This window comes from Prionailurus viverrinus, chromosome F1, assembly GCF_022837055.1.
Source record: "Prionailurus viverrinus isolate Anna chromosome F1, UM_Priviv_1.0, whole genome shotgun sequence".
Taxonomy (NCBI): Eukaryota; Metazoa; Chordata; class Mammalia; order Carnivora; family Felidae; genus Prionailurus; species Prionailurus viverrinus.
The window spans coordinates 21,887,882-21,909,899 of record NC_062577.1 but is presented as its reverse complement, the minus strand read 5'-3'; the positions used below and the strand labels follow the sequence as shown (position 1 = coordinate 21,909,899).

The 22,018-nt window shown below is 42.5% G+C and overlaps 1 protein-coding gene across 2 annotated transcripts in view; it reads left to right on the top strand.

Moving 5' to 3' along the window:
- Positions 1-22,018, top strand: part of RGL1 (ral guanine nucleotide dissociation stimulator like 1) — a 259,235-nt gene that overhangs the window by 199,486 nt on the left and 37,731 nt on the right. For both annotated transcript variants that reach the window (XM_047840099.1, XM_047840100.1), the window contains 4 exons: positions 12,115-12,299; positions 15,721-15,845; positions 17,249-17,464; positions 21,216-21,319. In XM_047840099.1, the coding sequence (XP_047696055.1) occupies positions 12,115-12,299; positions 15,721-15,845; positions 17,249-17,464; positions 21,216-21,319 (630 nt within the window). The remainder of the gene's footprint in view (positions 1-12,114; positions 12,300-15,720; positions 15,846-17,248; positions 17,465-21,215; positions 21,320-22,018) is intronic.

Here is a 22,018-nt window from a genome sequence, read left to right as displayed (position 1 = left end):
GGGTGTTAGCCATACAGAACCTCGACACCATGAATCTTCATTCTCTGAAATGGATCTAAAATTAGAATATGTATGTAGGTATGTGTCACCTATCTTTGTCTGTCTATCTATCTATCTATCTATCTATCTATCTCTATAATACTTAATTTAAAGAGGTTTAAGACTCCTTAGGAAATGACACTTTTTAAATTTCTTTAATGACTATTGTAATGTAGAAATCGTTCTGTTTCCTTTTCTTTTGTTGACTCTCATCACTTCCCTTCTGGAGTGCTGTGTTTTGTTTTCTCAACCTCTTCACCACAGCAGTGCTCTAAACTGTCGAAATCATTCTGCTCTCATCTCTGCACATTCAGTCGATGTGAATGTCATTCTTGTAATCTTTTCCCAGAAGTTGTAAATAGTGACTCCAGATTTTAGTCACCAGTGAAGAGTCGTATAAATAGGAGCAATCCAAGACATTGGAAACACTTTAAAGAAAAGGGAGATGAGTTAAAGAAGGCTGGCTGTGATTCCTTAATGCCTGAGAAACTTTACAGTGGAAAGTATTAAAAAATCTTCCCAGAGAGTTTGCAACTAATATTCATTGCAGTAAATTCAAGTACCCTAACAAAGCAGTTGAAATGAATATGGTGATTTTTTATTATAATTTTTTTCATGTGTATTTTTGAGAGAGTGCAGTGTGTGTGTGTGTGTGTGTGTGTGTGTGTGTGTGTGTGTGTGCACGCACACGTGTGCACATGCACGCGGGAGATGGGCAGGGAGAGAGGGAGACAAAGGATCCGCAGTGAGCTCAAGGCGGAGCTCGAACTCACGAACCATGAGCTCATGATGTGAGCTGAAGTTGGATGCTTAACCAACTGAGCCACCCAGTTGTCCCAAAATTAATGTGCCGATTTTAACAATGGGGCAAAGAAAGAGAGGTAAAGAACAGAGCAAAAATAATATTTAAAACTTGAAATTGAAAAGAATGAGAGGCTCTGATGTGAAAGGGATATTTTTAAAAAGTAAAATGAAAGAATGGAGAAATAATATGTTGTATAAAAGAGCCTGGTATTGTCTTTAAAACATCCATAGTGGACAAGGAAAAATAGAAAGCATACTTTCAAAAGTCATTGAAATCTTGAATCAAATTGTGCATTTAAGGGAAGGGAGTAGAAATTAGTTTTCTAAGAATTAAGGAGTAAAAAAGAACGTTGGCAATCAGTGGTTCAGAAAGAAGAAAAATCAGCTGCCTAAGAATCTCCTGGGGTTCTCCAAATGTGGGAGAATGGCAAACAGGCATCCCAGCCACCTCTGTCACTTGATTTGCCCTGCATCACCCTGGCCACCACCCCTGGCTGCAGTTTGTGGTGTGCTAACTAGTGTGGGGCCTTCTTCTGGGTGCTCTGTATCTTCTTTTACCATCACAGATATGCTGTGAGATGTTGTCTTCATTTTATAGGTGTCAATGGAAGCCTCAGAAAAGTTTGGGGGGGGTGCCCGGGTGGCTCAGTTGGTTAAGCGTCTGACTTCAGCTCAGGTCATGATCTCACGGTCTGTGAGTTCAAGCCCCGCATTGGGCTCTGTGCTGACACCTCAGAGCGTGGAGCCTGCTTAGGATTCTGTGTCTCCCTGTCTCTCTCTCTCTCAATCTGCCCCTCTCCTGCTCACTGTCTGTCTCTCTCTGTCTCTCAAAAATAAACAAACATTTTTTTTTTAAAAACTTCTAAAAAAATTTTTTTAACGTTTATTTATTTTTGGGACAGAGAGAGACAGAGCATGAACGGGGGAGGGGCAGAGAGAGAGGGAGACACAGAATCGGAAACAGGCTCCAGGCTCTGAGCCATGAGCCCAGAGCCTGACGCGGGGCTCGAACTCCCGGACCGCGAGATCGTGACCTGGCTGAAGTCGGACGCTTAACCGACTGCGCCACCCAGGCGCCCCTAAAAAAATTTTTTTAAAAAGAAAAGTTTGGGGCATCTGGGTGGCTCAGTCGGTTAGACGTCTGATTCTTGGTTTTGGCTCAGGTCGTGATCTCACAGTTTGTGAGTTCGAGCTCCTCATCAGGCTCTGCGCTGACAGCATAGAACCTGCTTGGGACTTCTCTCCCTCTCTCTCTGCCCCTTCCTGGCTCTCTCTCTCTCTCTCAAAATATAAATAAACATGAAAAAAAGTTATATATTTTGACCAAAACCAAGCAGCTGGTTAAATGAACTCTGGTATTTGAACTCAGGCCCGATGGACTCCAAGACCTAGGCTGCTCACCATTTTGCTCTTGGGCTTGCCATTTCAAACTGAACATCAGGATCTCAGGTGCTTGTGCTTTTTCACCCCATGTCTGCTTCTGTCACAGTAACCAGGTTGCAGCCAGAAGTACACGAAGAACTAAGGTATATTATATTATCACTATTGTGACTAGTGTTTTAGCTTGTTAGCATCCTGAGATCTCTTAATTTGGGATTATTTACTGTAATGTACCCTGTGTTGTTTTGCCTGGCTTTATTACTGAATGAACACCCTAAGCAAGGTCCCCAGACAGCTGTTAGAAATGTGGAAGTCAGGCTGGCTTCCTGGGGAAGGAGATGGGTTGCAGGATGTGAGGAAAGAAGAAGGAAGATCACATTGGTCAGGCCCATCAATCTGAGTGCCTGCTTCCTGTTCTTAGGGCCTTGTAGCATCTTTCATTACCAACGGAAATGCCATCCTGATGGTGAAAAGTATAGAATGCCTCAGCAGTGTTTTCATTAGAGGCCTATCTCTAACATAAAAACACCCTTCTTGGCCTATGAGGGATGGGAGAATAACGAGCTGCTGAGGTCCCTGAAGAATAATTTTGGCGAGTGGCAGCGTCCCTTTGTAATAGTAATAGCTAGAGATCATTGACTGCTGAGTAGGAATAGTCCCTGTGTTAAGTACTGTATATCCTTTTAATATTACCATAATAACTCTATGTATTACTAGCGCTCTCTCACAGATGAGGAGTCTGAGACAGAGAGAGGTTAAGTAGCATACCCAAGGTCATACAGGGAGTAAGTGAAAGCTGGGATTTAGAGCCAGGCCTTGCCCTCTACATTCCACGGCCTCTACTTCTTTCCCGTTGATAAAAACGAGATGCGTTATTCTTAAGAACTTAGGTCAGACTCTCCTGTTTGTGTTTTTTTCTTAAAATTAAGATGTTTTTCACAACAGTTTTGGATTTCTGTAAAAATCGAGCAGATAGTAGAGTTCCCATACACCTCCCTCAGTTCCCCCTACTATTCTCACGTTAATATAGCACATTTGTTACAGCGAATGAACCAGTATTGCTACATTGTTAACTGAAGTCCATAGTTTATTCAGATTTCCGTACTTTTTACCGATGTCCTCTTTCTGTTCCAGGATCCCGTTCAGGATACCATATTCCATTTAGTTTGTCATATCTCCATAGACTCCTCTTGTCTCCATAGACTCACTCCTCTTGGCCATGACAGTTTCTCAGACTCTTCTGGGTTTTGATGACCTTAACGGTTTTGAGGTCAGATATATTGTAGGATGCCCCTTTATTGGACTTTTTTTCTCATAATTAGACTGGATTTATGAGTTTTCGAGAGGAATCTTACAGAGATAAAATGCCATTCTCATCACATGATGTCAAGGACACACACTGTCAGCATGATTTATGACCATTGTTGGCCTTGATTACCTGGCTGCAGTAGTAGTTCTCAGATCTCTCCATGGAGAGCATCTGCCCTCCACACTCTTCCTTCCCGTACTGTGTTATTTGAAAGGAAGTCACTGTGCACAACCCTCAATTAAGGACTGGGGAGTTTTGCGCCTCCTCTGTTAGGGTGAAGTATCTAATCAATGTATTTGGAAAACTTCTGTGTGGGACGTTTGTTACCCCCATTTATTAGTTTATTTAATTATCTAGATCAGTATGAAGTAGGTGGATACTTTTTTTGTGCTTTGGGTTATAATACGATGCTAGTTTATTTCTTGCTCAAATTGTTCCTGTTTTGGCCACTGGGAGCTCTTTTGGTAGACTCCCGTGCACTTTGACATGTACCTGTAGCATTTGTGGGGTTATTTGGTTGTTTGAGGCCTTCTTACTTTCTGGCACTACACGATGCCCTAGGCTCATCTTCTAGATTTCCTGCCCCCGACCTAAAATCAGCCATTTCTTCAAGGAGCCCTGGTTCTTTCCATTGGAGAATGGCATCAGAGTCCAAGATTCGCAGCTGGCAGGGCTAGGAGATTTATGTTTACACAAATTACCAATTATGTAAATACAGATATTTATGTGTAACATTTTGTATCTATATTATGTTTAACACGAGTCCTTGCTGATGCCTCCAGTTCTAACCTGCTACCACATAGATAGCTCTAGTCTGCTCCCCTTGCTTATTTGTATATTTCCTCTGCGACAGCGAGAAAAGTGGCTTCCACCATCTGCCAGATATTTACTTAATTGTTCAGCTTCGGTTATACGTGTATAGCAGTATCAGAGTTGTTAACTCATACCCTAGCGGGAAACAACTTGATCAACTAGAACATGGTGCTGACGTATAAGTTCCTTTGGCTTTAGCCCTTGGTCTTACAGACTGCCCTTCTTCTTTTTTAAAATAATGAAAATAGCTAATATTTTTTGAGGACTTACTATGTCCTAGGAACTACTCTAAATACTTTGCATGTATTATTGCTTGGCCTCACAACAGTTCTATGAGGAGGCATGTGTTATTCCCATTTTACAGATGAGGAAGCTGAGGCACAAAGAGGCCAGGTTACAGCTAGTAAGCCACAGAACCAGGATCCCAGTTAGGCGCTCCAGAGACTGTTCACCACATTGGCTGTACTGCTCATGAACAACGGGCACTTCAGAACCCTTTCAGTTTAGTTTTGTTTGTTTGTTTCTTTCCTTTTCTAGTGGAGTGCAGTCACTGACACACTGGATAAGGTTTGGTGATCTGGAGTTAACTCTGTGCACAATAATTCTCTTCAGTTTCTATAAATTTGCCTTCAGATATCAGGGCCCGCACATCTAGTTTGGGAATAAAGGAGTGGATCAACACGCCTGACTTTGGCTAATTGGTTTCAGGCTTGTCTCTTCCTATTCTTGGTCCTTCCCCACCCATATTTACTGTGTATTTCTGTGTGTCCTTTCTATCACAGTCTTCCTCCCCCTCCCCCTTGCCTTGGAGCTTTTTCTCTGTAACTGCCTCATGGCCCCTCACTGGTTCTGTGCCATGGGCTTGCCTGATGCTTAGCACTGAATCTGGCCCTGTTTGCATTTACTTTTCTGACACTCCTAATTCCTCTTTCGCTTACCCTCCTCGTGTTCTAATCCCTGCTCAGCCTCTGTACCAAAACGCACGCTGGAAATGTACAAGAAAGCATCGCAAGACGACCTTGACAAGTCCAGATAGTAATGCTTCCATCTTTTCCAGGCTTTTTCAGAAAAAAAGAGAAACACATTTTCTGTAGCCTCCTTTGTTCTTTCTCATCAGGGAAACCTTCTAGCCAGAGGTCTCAGAGGCAGCTTCTAAAGGGCGGCCTTCTCTGAAAAGGAAAATCTGCTCTGTGACTAGGAGAACAAGGTGGAGGGGTCTAGCTCAGAGTCACTGTCAAGGTCACTTTGCTTTCTTCCCCTGAAGGGCAAAGTGCATTGGCTCCCTCCCTCAGGGCTTTGCAGTGTCACCTGCCACATTGATCCAAAGGCCCACCCTCCACATGGATGTTCTTACCTTTTCTTTATGCGTTAGGAAAAGATCTGGTTTTTGGAGAATATCCTAACATAGAAAAACATTTCACTGCTTTTGAAAAAATGGTCCCATATCTTATTAAATAACAATAAATTATGATCTCAAATAGACTTCCGGGGAGAAAAGAGAACTCTAAATGGACAAAGTTATTCTTTTTGTCATAATAATCCTATTTCTTGGCTGGGAGCTTATACATCATGGGAGAGATGACTTCATATTTTGAAAATTTCTCATTAAGCCTTTTACCAATTGTAGAATATTTTACTACCAGTGGGATTTTAATATGATTTAATACATATGCATTCAAATCCCTATATGTATTTAAATATCTGTGGTTTGAGCATACTAGCAGCCTAGACAGTCAGCCCTCTTACTGCATTGCATGCCTGAAGGTCCCCACGGTGGCCGTCAGTTCTGTACTTTTTCCTTGTACCTCTCGGCTAAGGCATCTGTCTAGTATTTTCCAACCAGGTGTTACGAAGTGTGATTTCTGTTTGGCTAAGAAATCAAATGAGTGTTCCATTCCTCCCCTCTCTTCCACAAACACTTCGAGATTAGAGAACACCCTACTAAAGAATGAATGGATTAACCAAGAAATTAAAGAGGAAGTAAAGTGCATTGAAGCCAATGAAAATGAACACACGACAGTCCAAAACCTTTGGGATACAGCAAAGGTGGTCGTAAGAGGAAAGTATAGAGATTGCTCCAGACCTTCCTAAAGAAGGAAGAAATGTCTCAAATATACAATCGAACCTTACACCTAAAGAAGCTGGAAAAAGAACAGAAAATAAAGCCCAAAGCCAGCAGAAGAAGGGAAATAATAAAGATTAGAGCAGAAATCAATGATATCAAAAAAAAAAAAAAAAAACAGTGGAACAGATCAATGAAACCAGGAGTTGGTTCTTTGAAAGAATTGAAAAAATTGATAAACCCTTAGCCGGATTTATTGAAAAGAAAAAGGAAAGGACCCAAATAAATAAAATCATGAAGGAAAGAGGAGGGATCACAACCAACAATGCAGAAATAACAATAATAAGAGAATAATCTGAGCAGTAATATGCCAACAAATTGGGCAATCTGGAAGAAATGAGTAAATTCCTAGAAACATATAAACTACCAAAAGTAAAATAGGAGGAAATAGAAAATTTGAACAGACTCATAACCAGAAATTGAATCAGGAATCAAAAATCTCCCAACAAACAAGAGTCCAGGAACCCTCTCTTCTCTTCCTATTCTTTTTTTTTTTCTTTTTTTTCAACGTTTATTTATTTTTGGGACAGAGAGAGACAGAGCATGAACAGGCAAGGGGCAGAGAGAGAGGGAGACACAGAATCGGAAACAGGCTCCAGGCTCTGAGCCATCAGCCCAGAGCCTGACGCAGGGCTCGAACTCACGGACTGCAAGATCGTGACCTGGCTGAAGTCGGACGCTTAACCGACTGCGCCACCCAGGCGCCCCTCTTCCTATTCTTTAAATAGGTCTACTCTATATCCCTTGAAAGTGTTTTGCCCTCAGGATCTTTGCTTATGCTATTGGCCCAGAGTCTTTAGCCCACTAACTCTTCTTATACCTAAGATCTCAGCTAAACATTGTTTCCTAAATCCTTCTTTGGAATCCCTCTTGTGACATTCATCACATACACAGTTTTTATGAGTATGAAAGATAAAGGGCACTCAAAAAATATTAATTAGTGAATTAATTCTCCCCAAGGGCCTGTTTCTTTAGAAGTACGAGTCTTAGAAGCTGTGTCAGCCCATTCCACACATTGATGTCTGAGCACGTCTCCCTGTTCCTTATAAACCATTGTGATAGGGTGAACAAGGTTGCCAAGAACGCCTGAGGTAGAAAAGGCAATTTTCTGAGGGGTTGTCCCCTCAGCTGTCAGGTTTGGGCTCCTTGCCCCATGGCCACCCACCCAGCATGCTTACTTGGGACTGAGGGGTTTTGCTCTGTAACCCATTAAAGATTACTTTGGTGGGGCGCCTGGGTGGCTCAGTCGGTTAAGCGTCCGACTTAAGCTCAGGTCATGATCTCACAGTCCGTGAGTTCGAGCCCCGTGTCGGGCTCTGGGCTGATGGCTCAGAGCCTGGAGCCTGCTTCCAGTTCTGTGTCTCCCTCTCTCTCTGCCCCTCCCCCGTTCATGCTCTGTCTCTCTCTGTCTCAAAAATAAACGTTAAAAAAAAATTAAAAAAAAAAAAAGATTACTTTGGAGAAGGAGGTCATGTACTGCCTTTCCTCCTTACTGAGTTTACATTATGTCACAATCGAAATCTTTGCGTTTGGTTTCAGAAAGTACTTCTTCAGTCTTCACAAGTCTTCCAGAAGCATGTCTTGCAGTTTATATTAGAGTTTGATGTCCCTGAATTGATTTGTCCTGAGGAGAATGCCTTAGGTGGTGCGCGCGTGTGTGTGTGTGTGCGTGTGTGCATGTGTGTGCGGGCTTGCGTGTGTATCTGTTTGTAATAGCAGGCCTGGAGCCACACGTGTTGTCACACAGTTTGTATTTCATGTCATCCTTTCTGTTTGGGTGGCAGATTCTTTGAGGGATTTCCATACGTGCTGATTTTCACTGAGCCATTTTTACCTTTTTCAGTCCCTTCCTTTTGTGATTTATGGCAAGTAGTTTTAAGACGCCTAAAAGTTACATTTCTCTTTGGGTATCTTGAAACGTCCTTCTTGACATTATGTCCTGTGAACTCACAGCTGATCAGTGTCAGGTAGATGAAGGCAGGTATTATATCTCTTCTCTAGGTAGGGGTCAGTGGAGTTGAGTGACTCCCCACCTCCCTTTGTTCACAGGTGGCACAGCTGGATGGGAATTGGGTTTTCCTTCTTCAGCCTTCTTTCTTGTTCTGGTACAGAACCAAGTAGCTTCTCTAGCTTAACAGTCATACCTTTCCTGTAAGTTTGTGATTTTAAATCAGATTTCCCTTCAGTATTGAGGTTTTTTACATTCTGCCCAGTAATCAGTTCTGGTTGCTATGTAAGCCAGACCTTGGGAGTGGAGCCAGGAAGGGTAAGTTGGAAAGGCATTGGCCAGTAATCCTGTTGGCTGCCATGATTTTGTGATGTTGCTTTCCTTTTTGAAGTCTCAGATGTTTCACATTTTATCTGCTTTATAGTCTATCAAGAGCGGGAAGTTTTCTTCCCAGGAGTAGTAAACATAAAGCTACTGTGAGCTTCGGGCACATGTCCAGGACTTTCCAGAAAACCTCCCTTTCTGGCATGCTGATAATTGGCCTGATGATAGGAGGTCAGGGGTCTGCCCCATGTTGTATTGTGCTGTTTGTGTGTATCTTTCCCTTCTTCTCTTCCTTCTTCCTCCTTCCCCCTTCACTCCTCTTTTCTGTGAAAATGCTTTTTCTAGCCAAGTCAGGGTCTGGGTTTGTAGTAACTTCCACAGTCCTCTTAGGCTAAGCTGTGGGAAGGGCACTGTCACAAAGGGTGGAACGAATAGCTCAGCAGAGCTAATTAAGAATGTCAGACTGAGGAGGACAAAATGTGCACCTAAAGGCGAGTCCAATCTGGATTCAGGTCCCTTTTCAGGACTCCTGCAGACCTTCCGAGGCTGCACTTTCCGTGGAAGTAAGCGCTAAATGATGTGTCCTGTAGAGATGCAGAAGTACACGGAGATGCGAACAAGGATACACCTTTTGTAATTGTTTGTAATTGTGAGAACACGAAAATAACATAAACATTTGTATACTAGTAGAAGAATCCTTCTATTAATTATGGTGTGTCCACGCAGTGGGAAACAGTAAGGTAGATCTGGAGGCAGTGAATGGAGTGGTGTCTGTTTCATACCATTCAGTGGGAACAAAAATCCATGTTGGCTGATCTATGCACAGTATATCTATTTAAGTATATATACATATCCACTGAAAAGACTGGAAGGATATACTCCAGACTGTTAATAGGTGGTCATGGAAATGGGATTGTGGAATGGGTCACAGAAATGGAAAACAGAAGGGAAGTGATATTTTGCTGTTTTCGTCTGGATACATTTGTAATATTTACTTTTTTGCAATAAATAATGTTTTGTAACTTGAAAACTAATACTTATGGGAGGCCAAGGAGTAAAAGTTAATATCTTTTACTATGTGTCTTTTCCCTGTGATTCTGGGTTTCTGCCTGGCTTTTCTTTTAAGTTATGCAACTGAGGAGTCACTAGGGTCATTGTGTTGCTGGTCTCGTTGTTGGGTGGGTGTTCTTTTTCATTTTTATTGGTTGATGTGAATTCTCGTCCCTCCATGTCTGTTTTTTCTATCAGTGTCATTGGAAGAGTATTCTCTCACCAAAATATTAAATATTAAATGAGTAGTTATATTAATCAGATCAATTCATGCTTCTTTTGAGAATTACAAAACTATATGTAGGACTCAACCTGATGAAAGCAAATGTCAGGTTGTCCTATGTTCCAGCCTGTTCCCCCACCAGTGTGCCTACCCCAGTTCTGGGCTCAACGCTTGTCAGGGAAGAAGAGAAATTATTCATAGAAAACATCTTGTTCCTTATAAAAAGGAAGTGTTAGAATGCTACTTCATCATTTTCTTCTTCAGTTCATCATATGGTTTTGTGTGTGTGTGTGTGTGTGTGTGTGTGTGTGAAGAAAGGAGAAATAATGCAGTGTGTGGGCTCTTAAAAGTAGAAGTCCATCAATTTTGGGGGGGCGTGAGTGTTTCAACATATGAATGGGGGGACACAAGCATTCATACATAACACGTGATTTTGCAGGTAAACTGAGGATTGAAGGCCCACTGAGGAGACTCCATTAATTTCATTTTGCTTATGTTTTCATTAAATCCCAGGTCCCATATTAATTTCCTCGAATCTTTTGGGAGGGAGTGAAACTTTTGTTTGGCTTTTTATTTAATCTGGACTAAAGATTTAGAGAATATTTTAATTATTTCTGTGGTTTTATGTTACCTATTTCCAACATACGCATGTGAATATTATAGTTCCAAAGGCCCTCGTGTCCTTGTTAGTAAAGCAATGATATACACAGCAGTGAAACCAATTAGTAAATTTATTTTTCTTCTGTTTGCACTTCACCTCCAAAGGGTAAGCATTGAATTGACTTTGGTTGTACGTATGCCTGTATTGTAGTCCGGCTTCATCGTAGGAATTTGGGATGTGTGGAATTTAGGCACACCTGTCAAAGCCCAGCCTGCAGGTTCACTACCATCCGTGTAGTCTCTTTACAGCTTGTTAACTAAGTGAACAATTTGTTTGAAGGATACTTAGATGATAATTTAAAGAGGCGCTAAGCCTTTTTTTTTTTAATCAGCTGAAGAATTTTGGTCAGTTGTGTCGTTAGCTAAAATGAAGTATCACATCACTGTCACTAAAATATGGATTGATTAATTTATAGCCCCTGTCATCTCCAGCCATCATGAATGCATCCAGCCCAGCACGTCCTCTTTGAACACGAAGCGCAAAATGATAGCACTCAAAACTTTTTATCCTTTTCGCCAGTCAGCTGTTTGTCTTTTCCAGTGGATGTGGGGCTGCCCCTAACCTAAGACAGCACACGCGTGTTCTTAGTACCATGGTGGGGGTGGGGGAGGGGGTGTGCACACATCACGGCCCTGTCTCTTTTTGTGTCCTGACCCTTGTCTTGCCTAAGATATTCTCTGCTGAGCCATCAGAGGAAATCGCCTTCACAGTGGCTTTGCTTCTCAAGGTTTTGTCCCTTACCTTTCAAAGACCTACCTCTCTATTAGGTACTCTTTCTCCTACATATTCTTCTCTTATAATTTGAAAAGCAAAAGGATAATTGGGGGGGGGCACATTTTTGGGGTGCTTATGCTGAAACCCTGGTAATCTTTGTAAAATTAAATTAATGCTGTTATCTTTTCCAAACCTAGGCACTTCCTGTCATTAAACGGATTTCAGGCCTACTGTCAGTTATTTCCTAAAATGTTAGTACAGTTGATTTTGTGGTTTCTGATATGAGTGAATCCAGAACTGGAAACACATAATCTCCTTGTGCACAGATTGCTTTGAAGTTGCTTCAGGACTCACTAAATCTCCTTCTGCGTGTCTTCCCCCCCTCCCCCCCCCCCCCGCCCCCATATGAGTTTTTCCAAAGTTTTTGGTCCTTTCTTTTTTTGGAACTTAATCAGTCTTTCCCCAGCTCTACAACTACCACTTAAAATAATAAGATAAATAATATTTATTTATTATAAAATAATAAGATAAATAAGATAAAATAATAATAATAGTCAGCTTGTCTTCAAGTGCTTTAACTTCATTGACATTGCCAGGAACTTTTGGGTGAATTCTCTGTTGACTCCCGGTTTTGTGAGGTATCTCTGGGTGAGGCCATGGTATCCAGGTCTCGTTTGGAGTCCCCACTTCCAGTTGGGTGCAGTGACTCTCCATTTCTCTTTCTCAGTGCAATCGCCTCGATCCTGAGGGCCTGGCTTGACCAGTGTGCAGAGGACTTCCGAGAACCCCCTCACTTCCCTTGCTTACAGAAACTGCTGGATTATCTCAAACGGATGATGCCAGGCTCCGATCCGGAGAGAAGAGCGCAAAATCTTCTGGAGCAGTTTCACAAGCAAGAAGTGGAAACTGACAGTGAGTACTGACTTGATTCCAGGGAACAAGTTAGATTCTGATTCTGCAGTCCCCTTGTTGAAGAAATGTTCTCACTGTGCTTGATGAATGACCTTGGTTGGTCTCACAGAGACAAGCTGCTGGGGGGATTGGTGGTGGGTAAAAATTCTAAAGTTTATCTCAGTGCTAATTACAGAGCCTAAGAGTTTTAGAGCCAAGAAGGAGATTTTTAAGACCACCTGGTGTGGCATGCTCATTATAGATAAACTGGCCCTGAGAAGTGCATTTCCTCGGGTTTCTTCTACTACCATAAAGAGGATGGTCCTCTTGATGGTCCTTTACCTTCTCTTGTCAACATGTCCCATGCTGAACTTGAATTTGCTTTTTATGATCTGCCTCGTGGCTCCTCTTTCTATCTAATGGAGGAAACCCATCACAACCACCACTATTCAGTGGGAGGGGATTTAAATGCAGTTGTGCTCCAGCCCTCACGAAAGTTCGAAAAGCCCTGAAAAAGTGTTTCTCTGTCAGCTAGAAAACATCACTGTCATTGAGCTTCTCGGATGGCCTCATCAAAGGAAGTTTCTGTGGCTGTTTTTTCCTATTGGAGGAATTGACTGCCTGTTTTCAAGGACAAAGGAAGGGCCACCGCTGCAGGTCGTGGGCAGCTTGGAAATATCAGGCTTTGAAGAAAGTCAGAAAGAGGTTAGGACAGGCTTTCAGTGTGACGATTTATCCCCCCACTGGCCTGCCGGGTGATGGTTGCCATGGCGGCTGACCCACTTGGAGCTTTTGACAGGCATTTCCCTGAAGTGACGCCCGATTTCCTCAGTGAGGGAAAGGAAACGGTTCCTCATCACCGATAAGGGAAGCTGCCTGAGTGCCAAAGAAAATAACCTTAAATTCCAAACGGTACCTGTTGAATGTTTTATGTAGGGGGATCAGAGCGGTGGGTGCCGGCAGGGGGGCGGTACAATCGCATCATTAGAAGCTGACTGCCAAGTACCCGTATCTAAGATGACTTCATCTGCCAGGAATGTTTGAATACCAGGGGCACTCCTCCAGCTGCCGGACCTCAACTCCCTTCAGGCCTCCCCGCCTGTCTTTGAGCCAGAGTGGAAAATGCTATGTTAGAGCCCAGCTCTCTCCCCACTGGGGCTGCCCCTGGCTCCGGGCCTAATTGGGGAACCGGTGGGACCAGTCGTTCATTGTTTCCGACCCAGGACTGGAAGGCAGAACTCATTTGGCAGGCTGAGGCAGGGGAGAGGGAGACTGGCAGGCTGAGGCAGGGGAGAGGGAGAATGCCTGACTTTGGAAAGGCTTTTATGCGATGCTCGAAAATGAATTTTTTTGGAGTTTGGAAAATTTTAATCAAGAAAGCTCCAAACTCTCTGTTTATTAAGCACAGCAGTCATCACGGAAAAGGAGTTTTAGGAGCTTGGTTCTCATGGGCTTATTTTGCCCAATTTCATGCTGGCAAAAGCAAAAGTTTTCCTACATTGTTTTTTAAAAGTAAAATTTTGCTTCAAGTTTTTACTTACTTACCTCTGGAAGAGAGTCAAAAGCGGAAACAGTGAAGGCATGGCCTAGGCCCCAGAGAGAAAGGACTACGTAATCTTCTCACACAGCAACATCCAAGGCACATAGAGGTTGCTGTGAGTGTTTGTTGAATGAATGAGGGGGTCTGACCTTACCACACATCCTCTTGGGCTGGCGTGGGTCAGCCTCTGCACGGCAGAGTGATTGGGATAGATTTATAGAGTAGCTAGCAAAAGGGATGAGAGGCCCATTCTGAACCTTTGCGATTTCAATTGTTTTATTCCTTTGCTGAATTGGAGAGTGCCAGAGTTTTGTGGAGGCAGAGTGGTGAAATCATAGGGTTTTAGGTTTGCTTTTTTTTTTTTTTTAAAGCTCATGCCTGTTTGTGTTCCAGCCTTTGGAGGCAGGCACGCATCCCCTCCTACTTCTAACCCAGCCCCGTTCACATGAGTCCTTTCAGCTCCAGGGGGAGGAGTCCATCCTTAAACCACATACCTCTCAGCAGAGTCATCAAGTACTCATGTGGTACTGTGACAGGGGGAGTGATGTGGGGTCCACTCTCAGCACCCCTCTCCCCTGGAAAACTAAGGAAAGGCCATCTCAACTTGATCCGAGATGCATAAAAGTCTTATTCTACAAAGGAAAAGAGAAAAAGCTTAAAATGTAAACATTCTGGGGGAGTAGTAACACACTGATTTAAATTTCTGCTAACATAGAACTGAATGCAGCTAGCTTTTTTTGTTTTTGTTTTTGTTTTGTTGAGAACAGATTTAACAGGAGAGCAAGGAGTGTGAAGGGTGGAGGTGTGGGGGATGAGGTTGGAAAACAACCTAGGACAGGTTCTGGGGAGTGGGGGCTGGGGTTCAAATGAAACTTCATCCAATTCCACACTCTTTCAAAATGGAGTCTGGAGTTCTGATCCCATGGGCTGAGTCCTTCAGCTTCTGATTTGGGATCCAAGCAGTTATTATAGTGATTTCCACACCCCCTCACTTCTTCAGTCTATGCTCTGTGTAATTTACTAATTGATAATCTTATCCAAAATAAAGCTCAGGTGAATTTAGTTTCAGGTTCTTCTGCTTCATACATAACTTTAGGTGGAAGCTGAAAGTTGCTCCAAACATCTCGAGAATTCTAAAGACTTTCTTAGAATTCTGAGGATTTCATCAGCATTTCTTTTTTTTTTTTTAAGTTTTTTTTTTTCCAACGTTTTTTATTTATTTTTGGGACAGAGAGAGACAAAGCATGAACGGGGGAGGGGCAGAGAGAGAGGGAGACACAGAATTGGAAACAGGCTCCAGGCTCCGAGCCATCAGCCCAGAGCCTGACGCGGGGCTCAAACTCATGGACCGCGAGATCGTGACCTGGCTGAAGTCGGATGCTTAACCGACTGCGCCACCCAGGCGCCCCTTCATCAGCATTTCTGACACCATATGTCCCATTCTCCTACCTGATGCCTGGCCTGCTTTCATGCCCACTCCTTCCAGGCTTCTGGTTATAAATGGCCAGTGATTAAGAATTGCATAGTTGGGGCTTAAGAAGCAGTTTGATTGGTCCTTAAGCTGAGCAGAGGGTATGAGGGAGCCAAGATGAGGGAAACCCCCAGAATGTAGCCCAACTTTGCTTCTCTAGACTTTGCTTGACCTGGCTGTGTCCCTGGCCTAGCTATCAGTGGTTTAACAAAGGGGTAACATGAGGCCTCTGAACTTAATAAAGAATCTAAGAACAGATTAAGAAGACCTCCATTTCACTCAGATTAATTGTGCTTACTACTTTCTCCCTGTGGGTTTTCCGAAGGATTAGCCCTCTTCTTTCTTAATGAAAGAAGTTCAGTTTGACTCTACTAACAAGGTCATAAACAGTGGCACCAGGTGACTGACTTTTTTTTTCCATCTGTGAACAGATGGGTTTCCCAACACCATCTTCTTCAGCCTGGAAGAGGAAGAGGAACCGGAAGGTGGAGGGCCCGCAGAATTCACGTGCTTCCCAGAAGACCTTGTGGCAGAGCAGCTGACCTACATGGACGCCGTAGGTCTTCTCTTTGTGCTTCCGATGTGCTGCTACTTAAAATGTGGGGAGTGACAGTACTGGTGGGCTGGGGAGGGCAGTGGGGTAATGTGATTTAAGTCTTTTCGAATCCCCAGGAGAGGCTATGCCTGTAAATGCGGAGTGAAGATGGGACTTGAATCAATCATCTGAATAATTCAGGCTTAAGCTCTTCTTGCAAAGCCGGGTGAAGGTGCTTTTTACTTGGCACTTGATACATGGAAGTAAGAATTCTAACTCTCAGGAAACAAAATCGTCTTGTTCCGTGGGTATTCTCTCCCTCTAGACTCATAAATATTTCAAGATCTGAACTGTTTATTTGGAGGATTGTGAAGCGGTCAAAGTATAAATTAGGATAAAATAAGTTCACTGAATCCAAATGTGACTGTATCTGGCAGTTCATTTCCATGTGTGTCTCCTGTACTTTCCCGAAGTTTGTTAGCCGTGCATATTTGATCTCATCAGTCACATGTCCTAGCTCAGTGTCATCTGGTAAATAGACTATTATAAATTATCGTGACGGTTTAAACTCTCGTACACTTACTACTTTGAAGAAAGCAGCAAGTAAAGTGACAGAGTTTCCATCTAGTGAGCTTGCAAATAAAGTATCAGAAGCAAATCAGATAGTCTACGTAAAGTAAATCCCTGTGTTCTCTCTTTTATATAAACCCTTATGTGTCTTGCCTTGAATTGCCCTACAGATGAGAATCCCGTTTAGTTGACTAATTTGGCTTTGTTTTTGTTCCACAGTTGATAGCGTAAAAAAAAGACCGGAAACTTCATTGGTTATGACTTTTAGGCAAAGACCTGGAAACCAGGCTTTATGTTCCTCTGTCTTTATTTTACTGTGTGACGTTGAATAGTTTTTCCTTTTATATGCTTACTTTCTTTATTTAAAACATCATGTGAAATAGTGACATTGATGACAGCATCGCATGCACTGTACTTTGGATCACTTGTCAGGTGGTCACTGGGCATCCCTATGCATTATACACAATTCACGATCGTGACCACCTAGAACGTACCGTGTATATGATTTTGAGGTCAAAACCACCTCAACCACTTTTTTTGATTAGTAGTATAGATTTTTACCTATCCTTCAAGACAGGAAAGTCAAAATGTTGTCGGTCCCTTGAATTTTCTTTTGGCCGTCGTGTTCTGTTTGTTCAGTCGAGCAGATTGAGAAAGAACATGTGGGCTTTTCTGACCAGTTAACATATTAATTATTTACTTTTGTCCATTGAAATAGACACCACGAGGCAAGTCAAGTAGAAAAGGGTTGTTTGTCCATTTACAAAATACCAATTCACAGATGACCCAGACTATGTGCTTTCCCATATGAAGTGTCTGTGTTGTCCTTAAACTCAGCTTCTCTTCTGTTCCAGCAACTATTCAAGAAAGTAGTGCCTCACCACTGCCTGGGCTGCATTTGGTCTCAGAGGGATAAGAAGGAAAACAAACATTTGGCTCCTACCATCCGTGCTACCATCTCTCAGTTTAACACCCTCACCAAATGTGTTGTCAGCACCATCCTGGGGGGCAGAGAACTCAAAACTCAACAGAGAGCCAAAGTCATCGAGAAGTGGATTAACATTGCTCATGTAATCATCTTTTTAAAAATATTCTTTGTATTTAGTAGATACTGGAGACGATTCCTTCTCTCCGTTTAAATGGGTCTATCCATTTGGCTGAAAGGCAATCAAACAACATATGTGAGGACCCCCTGGGTTTTTGTTGCTGTTATTCTTCTTCCAAAGTAAGAAAAAATGGTCTTTCTTAAATAGGAGCTTATTTTTCCTCTTTATTTTTAAAAAATTCTTTAAATATTTATTTATATTTGAGAGGCAGCGTGCGATGGGGGAGGGGCAGAGAGAGAGGAGACGCAGAATCTGAAGCAGGCTCCTATGCGGGGCTCGAACCCACGAACCGTGAGATCATGACCTGAGCCGAAGCCGGACACTTAACCCACTAAGCCACCCAGGTGCTCCTATTTTTCCTCTTTAAAGAAAATCAGTCCCTTGCTCACTTCTTTCAGCTCATGGGCCTGCACACTGCTGCATCTCCAGGGTGACATATGCCTGCTTTTCCCCTTATAGTCACCAACTGAGTGTCAGTTCTGCCCCGTGTTCAGTAAATACAACTTGATGGTCTAAGTGCCAAACTGACTACTCTTCACCGCAGAATGATCACCTACCTAGGCACCCTTCCAGCACCCGGAAGCATTATGTCTTCTGCAGACTTGAAGAGCCAGTACCTTCTCAGAATCCTGAATCTCTTTCCTGAAGGACTGAGGTGCCCAGATTTCACATTAATCTGGGGCTTTTCTGAGGACCTTCTATCTGAAGGTAGAAGGGCAGAGTTTATTCCTAGGTCTGAATTACATTCTGCTGAGTGTCAGTCTGGGCTCTGGGTCAGCTGCTTACATACTGCATGACTTTCGCTTATCAGTATCTTCATGACTGTGGAAACGTGAACCGTATTCAGTCAGTTGGTCACCAGACATTTCATGCGCTCCTAAATGCACATAAGCTACAATATTATGTAATTTGGGGACATTGTGAGGATAGGCACAATTAATGTAATCTTACAGGAGCCTGTAGTCACACAAGGAAGCCAAGATACTCTGAGATATACTGGGATGATCTCAGCTGAGGCAGAAGAGGAGAGGGGCCCTCCAAGATAAGCTGCAGTGGAGGAGGGAGAAACCACTTCTGGGGGGATTGAGGAGGGCTTCATGGATAGGATGACTTTTGGACTTAGCTTTAATACTAGATAGAATTTTTGGTATTTGAAGATTGAGTTAGATTTTTTTTTTCCTAGACAGAAGAAATTACATCAGCAAAAGCTATGTAATTAACAACAACTTTGAAAAATAATTATTATGTAAATATCTTATTAGTCCATGTTCTGGGTTATGTGAGTCAACCCTCAACCAAAACCCATTTTGCTTTCTATCCTAATATACTTTTTTCATTAAGCCCTCCTGTTTAGGGCATAATGCTTACATTTTCACACCCACACTCTGTCTCTCTCTCTCTCTCTCTCTGTATTTTACATTCTCTTTGTTGTCTTTGGTCAAAGAGCAGGGCCATAATTGTGCTAGAGGATTTGCCTTATTTTGAATTTTTAGGTGCTCGGTTGCCACAGACTTTTTCGTATATGAAAAAAGTAAGAGAACAGTGTCTTACAACTTAGATTTCTCCTATTCTGAATTGAGCTAATTTCTCAAGAGCTATAAAAAGAATTTCTGATAGAGTGGAATAAAGCATGGAATTTCTGCCTTCTCAGAATGAGAAGAAAAAAATTTTGTTTTGGCCATAAATGCCATATCTTTTAATCCATTCAACTACTTAGAAAGTCTATAGCAAGAATATAGCATCTGTGTGTATCACAGTGTGGCTCAAACAATGACTTTTGGTCCAAATTAAATACAAATTGTGCACATATGTGTTAATAAGAAATGCAAGTTGAACAATTTGAGGTATATTCCAAATCCCATAGCACATATTTAAAAGCCAGGGGTCTTTGTTCTTGGTGGTGTAGTTTCCTAATATTGAGCACGTTGTGTCCCTTGAAATTGTGTGGAGTAATTTAATAAAATAATGAAACTCATAGGTGGTTTCCTGCCAAGATTTATTTTACTTTTCTTGCATTAATCATACTCAGTTTCTATCGAGAGGATATTTGAAAAAACGATAATAATTTACACACAGAAAATATTTGTGACCTGATGTGATTATATTTTCTTGGGCTGGCCTTGCTGCTGTGTTTTCTTTTTACTTTTGCACCACGTCTCCTGGAAGATACCTCCCTTTCTAGAAACAGGGCCAAATGTCTTTTGTACTCCTTTAAAACCCTTAGCTTAAGCCTCTTTCTGAATAATGTGTTCCATATGTTTATTACAATTTGCATGAAATATCTGTGCCTGAGTTCCTTTATTTATTGCAAGTTTCTTGATTTTTGGAGCATGACTTTTGGATTCTGAACCTTTGTTGAACCATGCTCTCATGGGTTTGGGTTTCCAGACTGACTGTAATTCAGAGTGTTCTCGCTCTCTCTCTCTCTCTCTCTCTCTCTCTCTCTTTCTCTTTCGCTTTCTTTCTTTTCAAATAAGGGGAAGGCATTGAGACATTTAAAAAGAGTGGGCATGACTTTTGTAAAATACTTTGGCCTATACTCTAAGGAAATAATGTTTGGAGGTTTGTTTGTTGGGCATAGTTTTAAGTAGCCGGATTTTGACAAGCTAAGTTAGAGAATGCTGTTTTTCCTTCCTATTCGGGATTAGCATTACATCATGAATTGACCTTCTAAGCAATGTGCAGTTCTGCCCAACCATTTTGGAGTTTCTTGCTTCAGATGTTCTGCACAAGCCAACCCCGTGCCCACACGGTGTACTCAATTGTAAACAGTGGATAGACTACACTCCCAAATGCCTGCATATGAAACATCTCCTTTGACATAAGACATAATCCACTCTCCCCATGGTGCCAAGAATGGGACTCTCTCCCTCCCTCACTGTTTTGCTGTCCCCGCCATTCATGCGGCAGGACTTTGACTCCAGGGTCACTGGCTGCCGAGGCTATCCACTCGGTGCGGTGGCTTAAGTTTCAGGATCAGAGAGCCTTTCTCTTTACCCAGAAAACGACATCCAGACTATTTCCTGTCCTCCTTGATTTTGTTCTAAAATGCTGCCAAAATGGATTTCATTTTAAAAGCTCCGGCTTATTTTGGAAACAGCAAAGTACCAAGGTGTTTCTGAATGTTTATGACTGTGGCACAAGCCAATTTGAAACGAAATGCGTGTGTATAAAAATATTCCCTCTTGGCTAAGAGCATGAAAGCCAAAGTTCAACTTGTGGTGAATGTTTATTGCCAAGTTATATACACCTCTCTGGGCAAGGGTTGGTCATGAGATGTTCGATACCATCTGACCTCCTGGTGGCCGCTGCCCGGCTCACACTGTGGGTCTAAAGGATATAGTGACCTTTCATGTGTGTTTTTAGGGCATCTGTGTGCTTTCAGCAGAAGAAAGTTTGCTTTCCCTAGCATAGCCTTGCAGACTCACCTCCGTTCGTGTTTTTACGAGGAAAGCTGGAAACCATAAAACTATAACAACAACGCAAAAAATATATTAAAGGGAGAAAAACAAGCATACAGTGCCAAAACCTATAAAGTGTTTCGGTGACTGGGGTGGGAGTAAGGAGCTGCTTTTTGATGTTGAGTATTTATACAGCTGCCTATTTAGTGGTAAGAATTCATAGCAGCTGTGATACCTCTAAAACAGGAAACCACCAACTCGCAGTATTATTGATATTTAAAATGCCTTTTATGTTTTAATCACCCTCCATACAGGAATGTAGAATCCTGAAGAATTTTTCTTCCTTGAGGGCCATCATTTCGGCACTGCAGTCCAATTCCATCTATAGGTTAAAAAAGACCTGGGCCGTCGTCCCAAAGTAAGTTCCCAAGTGTCCACTCTGCTTTCTTTGGCTGGGGTGACTTAGTCACTGTATAAATGGTATGGGTCCTTGCCTTCAAAGCCCATATTCTGTAACTAGAGAAACGTATTTGAAAGCCTCTGTGTGTCCCAGGCAGGGTGCACTTGACACGTAATCATTAATGAGTTTTTAGGCAGAGAAGTCAGACTCATCTGCGAAGTGCACCAACATCAAGAGTATTGGCTTTGGGATGATTTGAAGGATGTGCTTGTCATCTAGAGTCTGAGGGGGAAGGGTGTGGAGTGATGAAGTTACAGCAGTGCAGCCATTCCTTCTGGTTATTTCTCAGCCACGCTCCAAAGCCCTAGGCTGTTCCAAGATGTGAGGGAGCATGTGTGTAGATAGGATGCTAGCTCTTGCTGTTTAGCAAGAGTCTACTTACTTAACTTCTGTTTCAGCATGTTAAACGCTATCTTTTTTGTTTTTTGTTTTTAATTTTTTTTAACGTTTATTTATTTTTGAGACAGGGAGAGACAGCATGAACAGGGGAGGGTCAGAGAGAGAGGGAGACACAGAATCTGAACCAGGCTCCAGGCTCTGAGCTGTCAGCACAGAGCCCGACGCGGGGCTCGAACTCACGGACCACGAGATCATGACCTGAGCCGAAGTCGGATGCTTAACCGACTGAGCCACCCAGGCGCCCCGAGTTAAACGCTA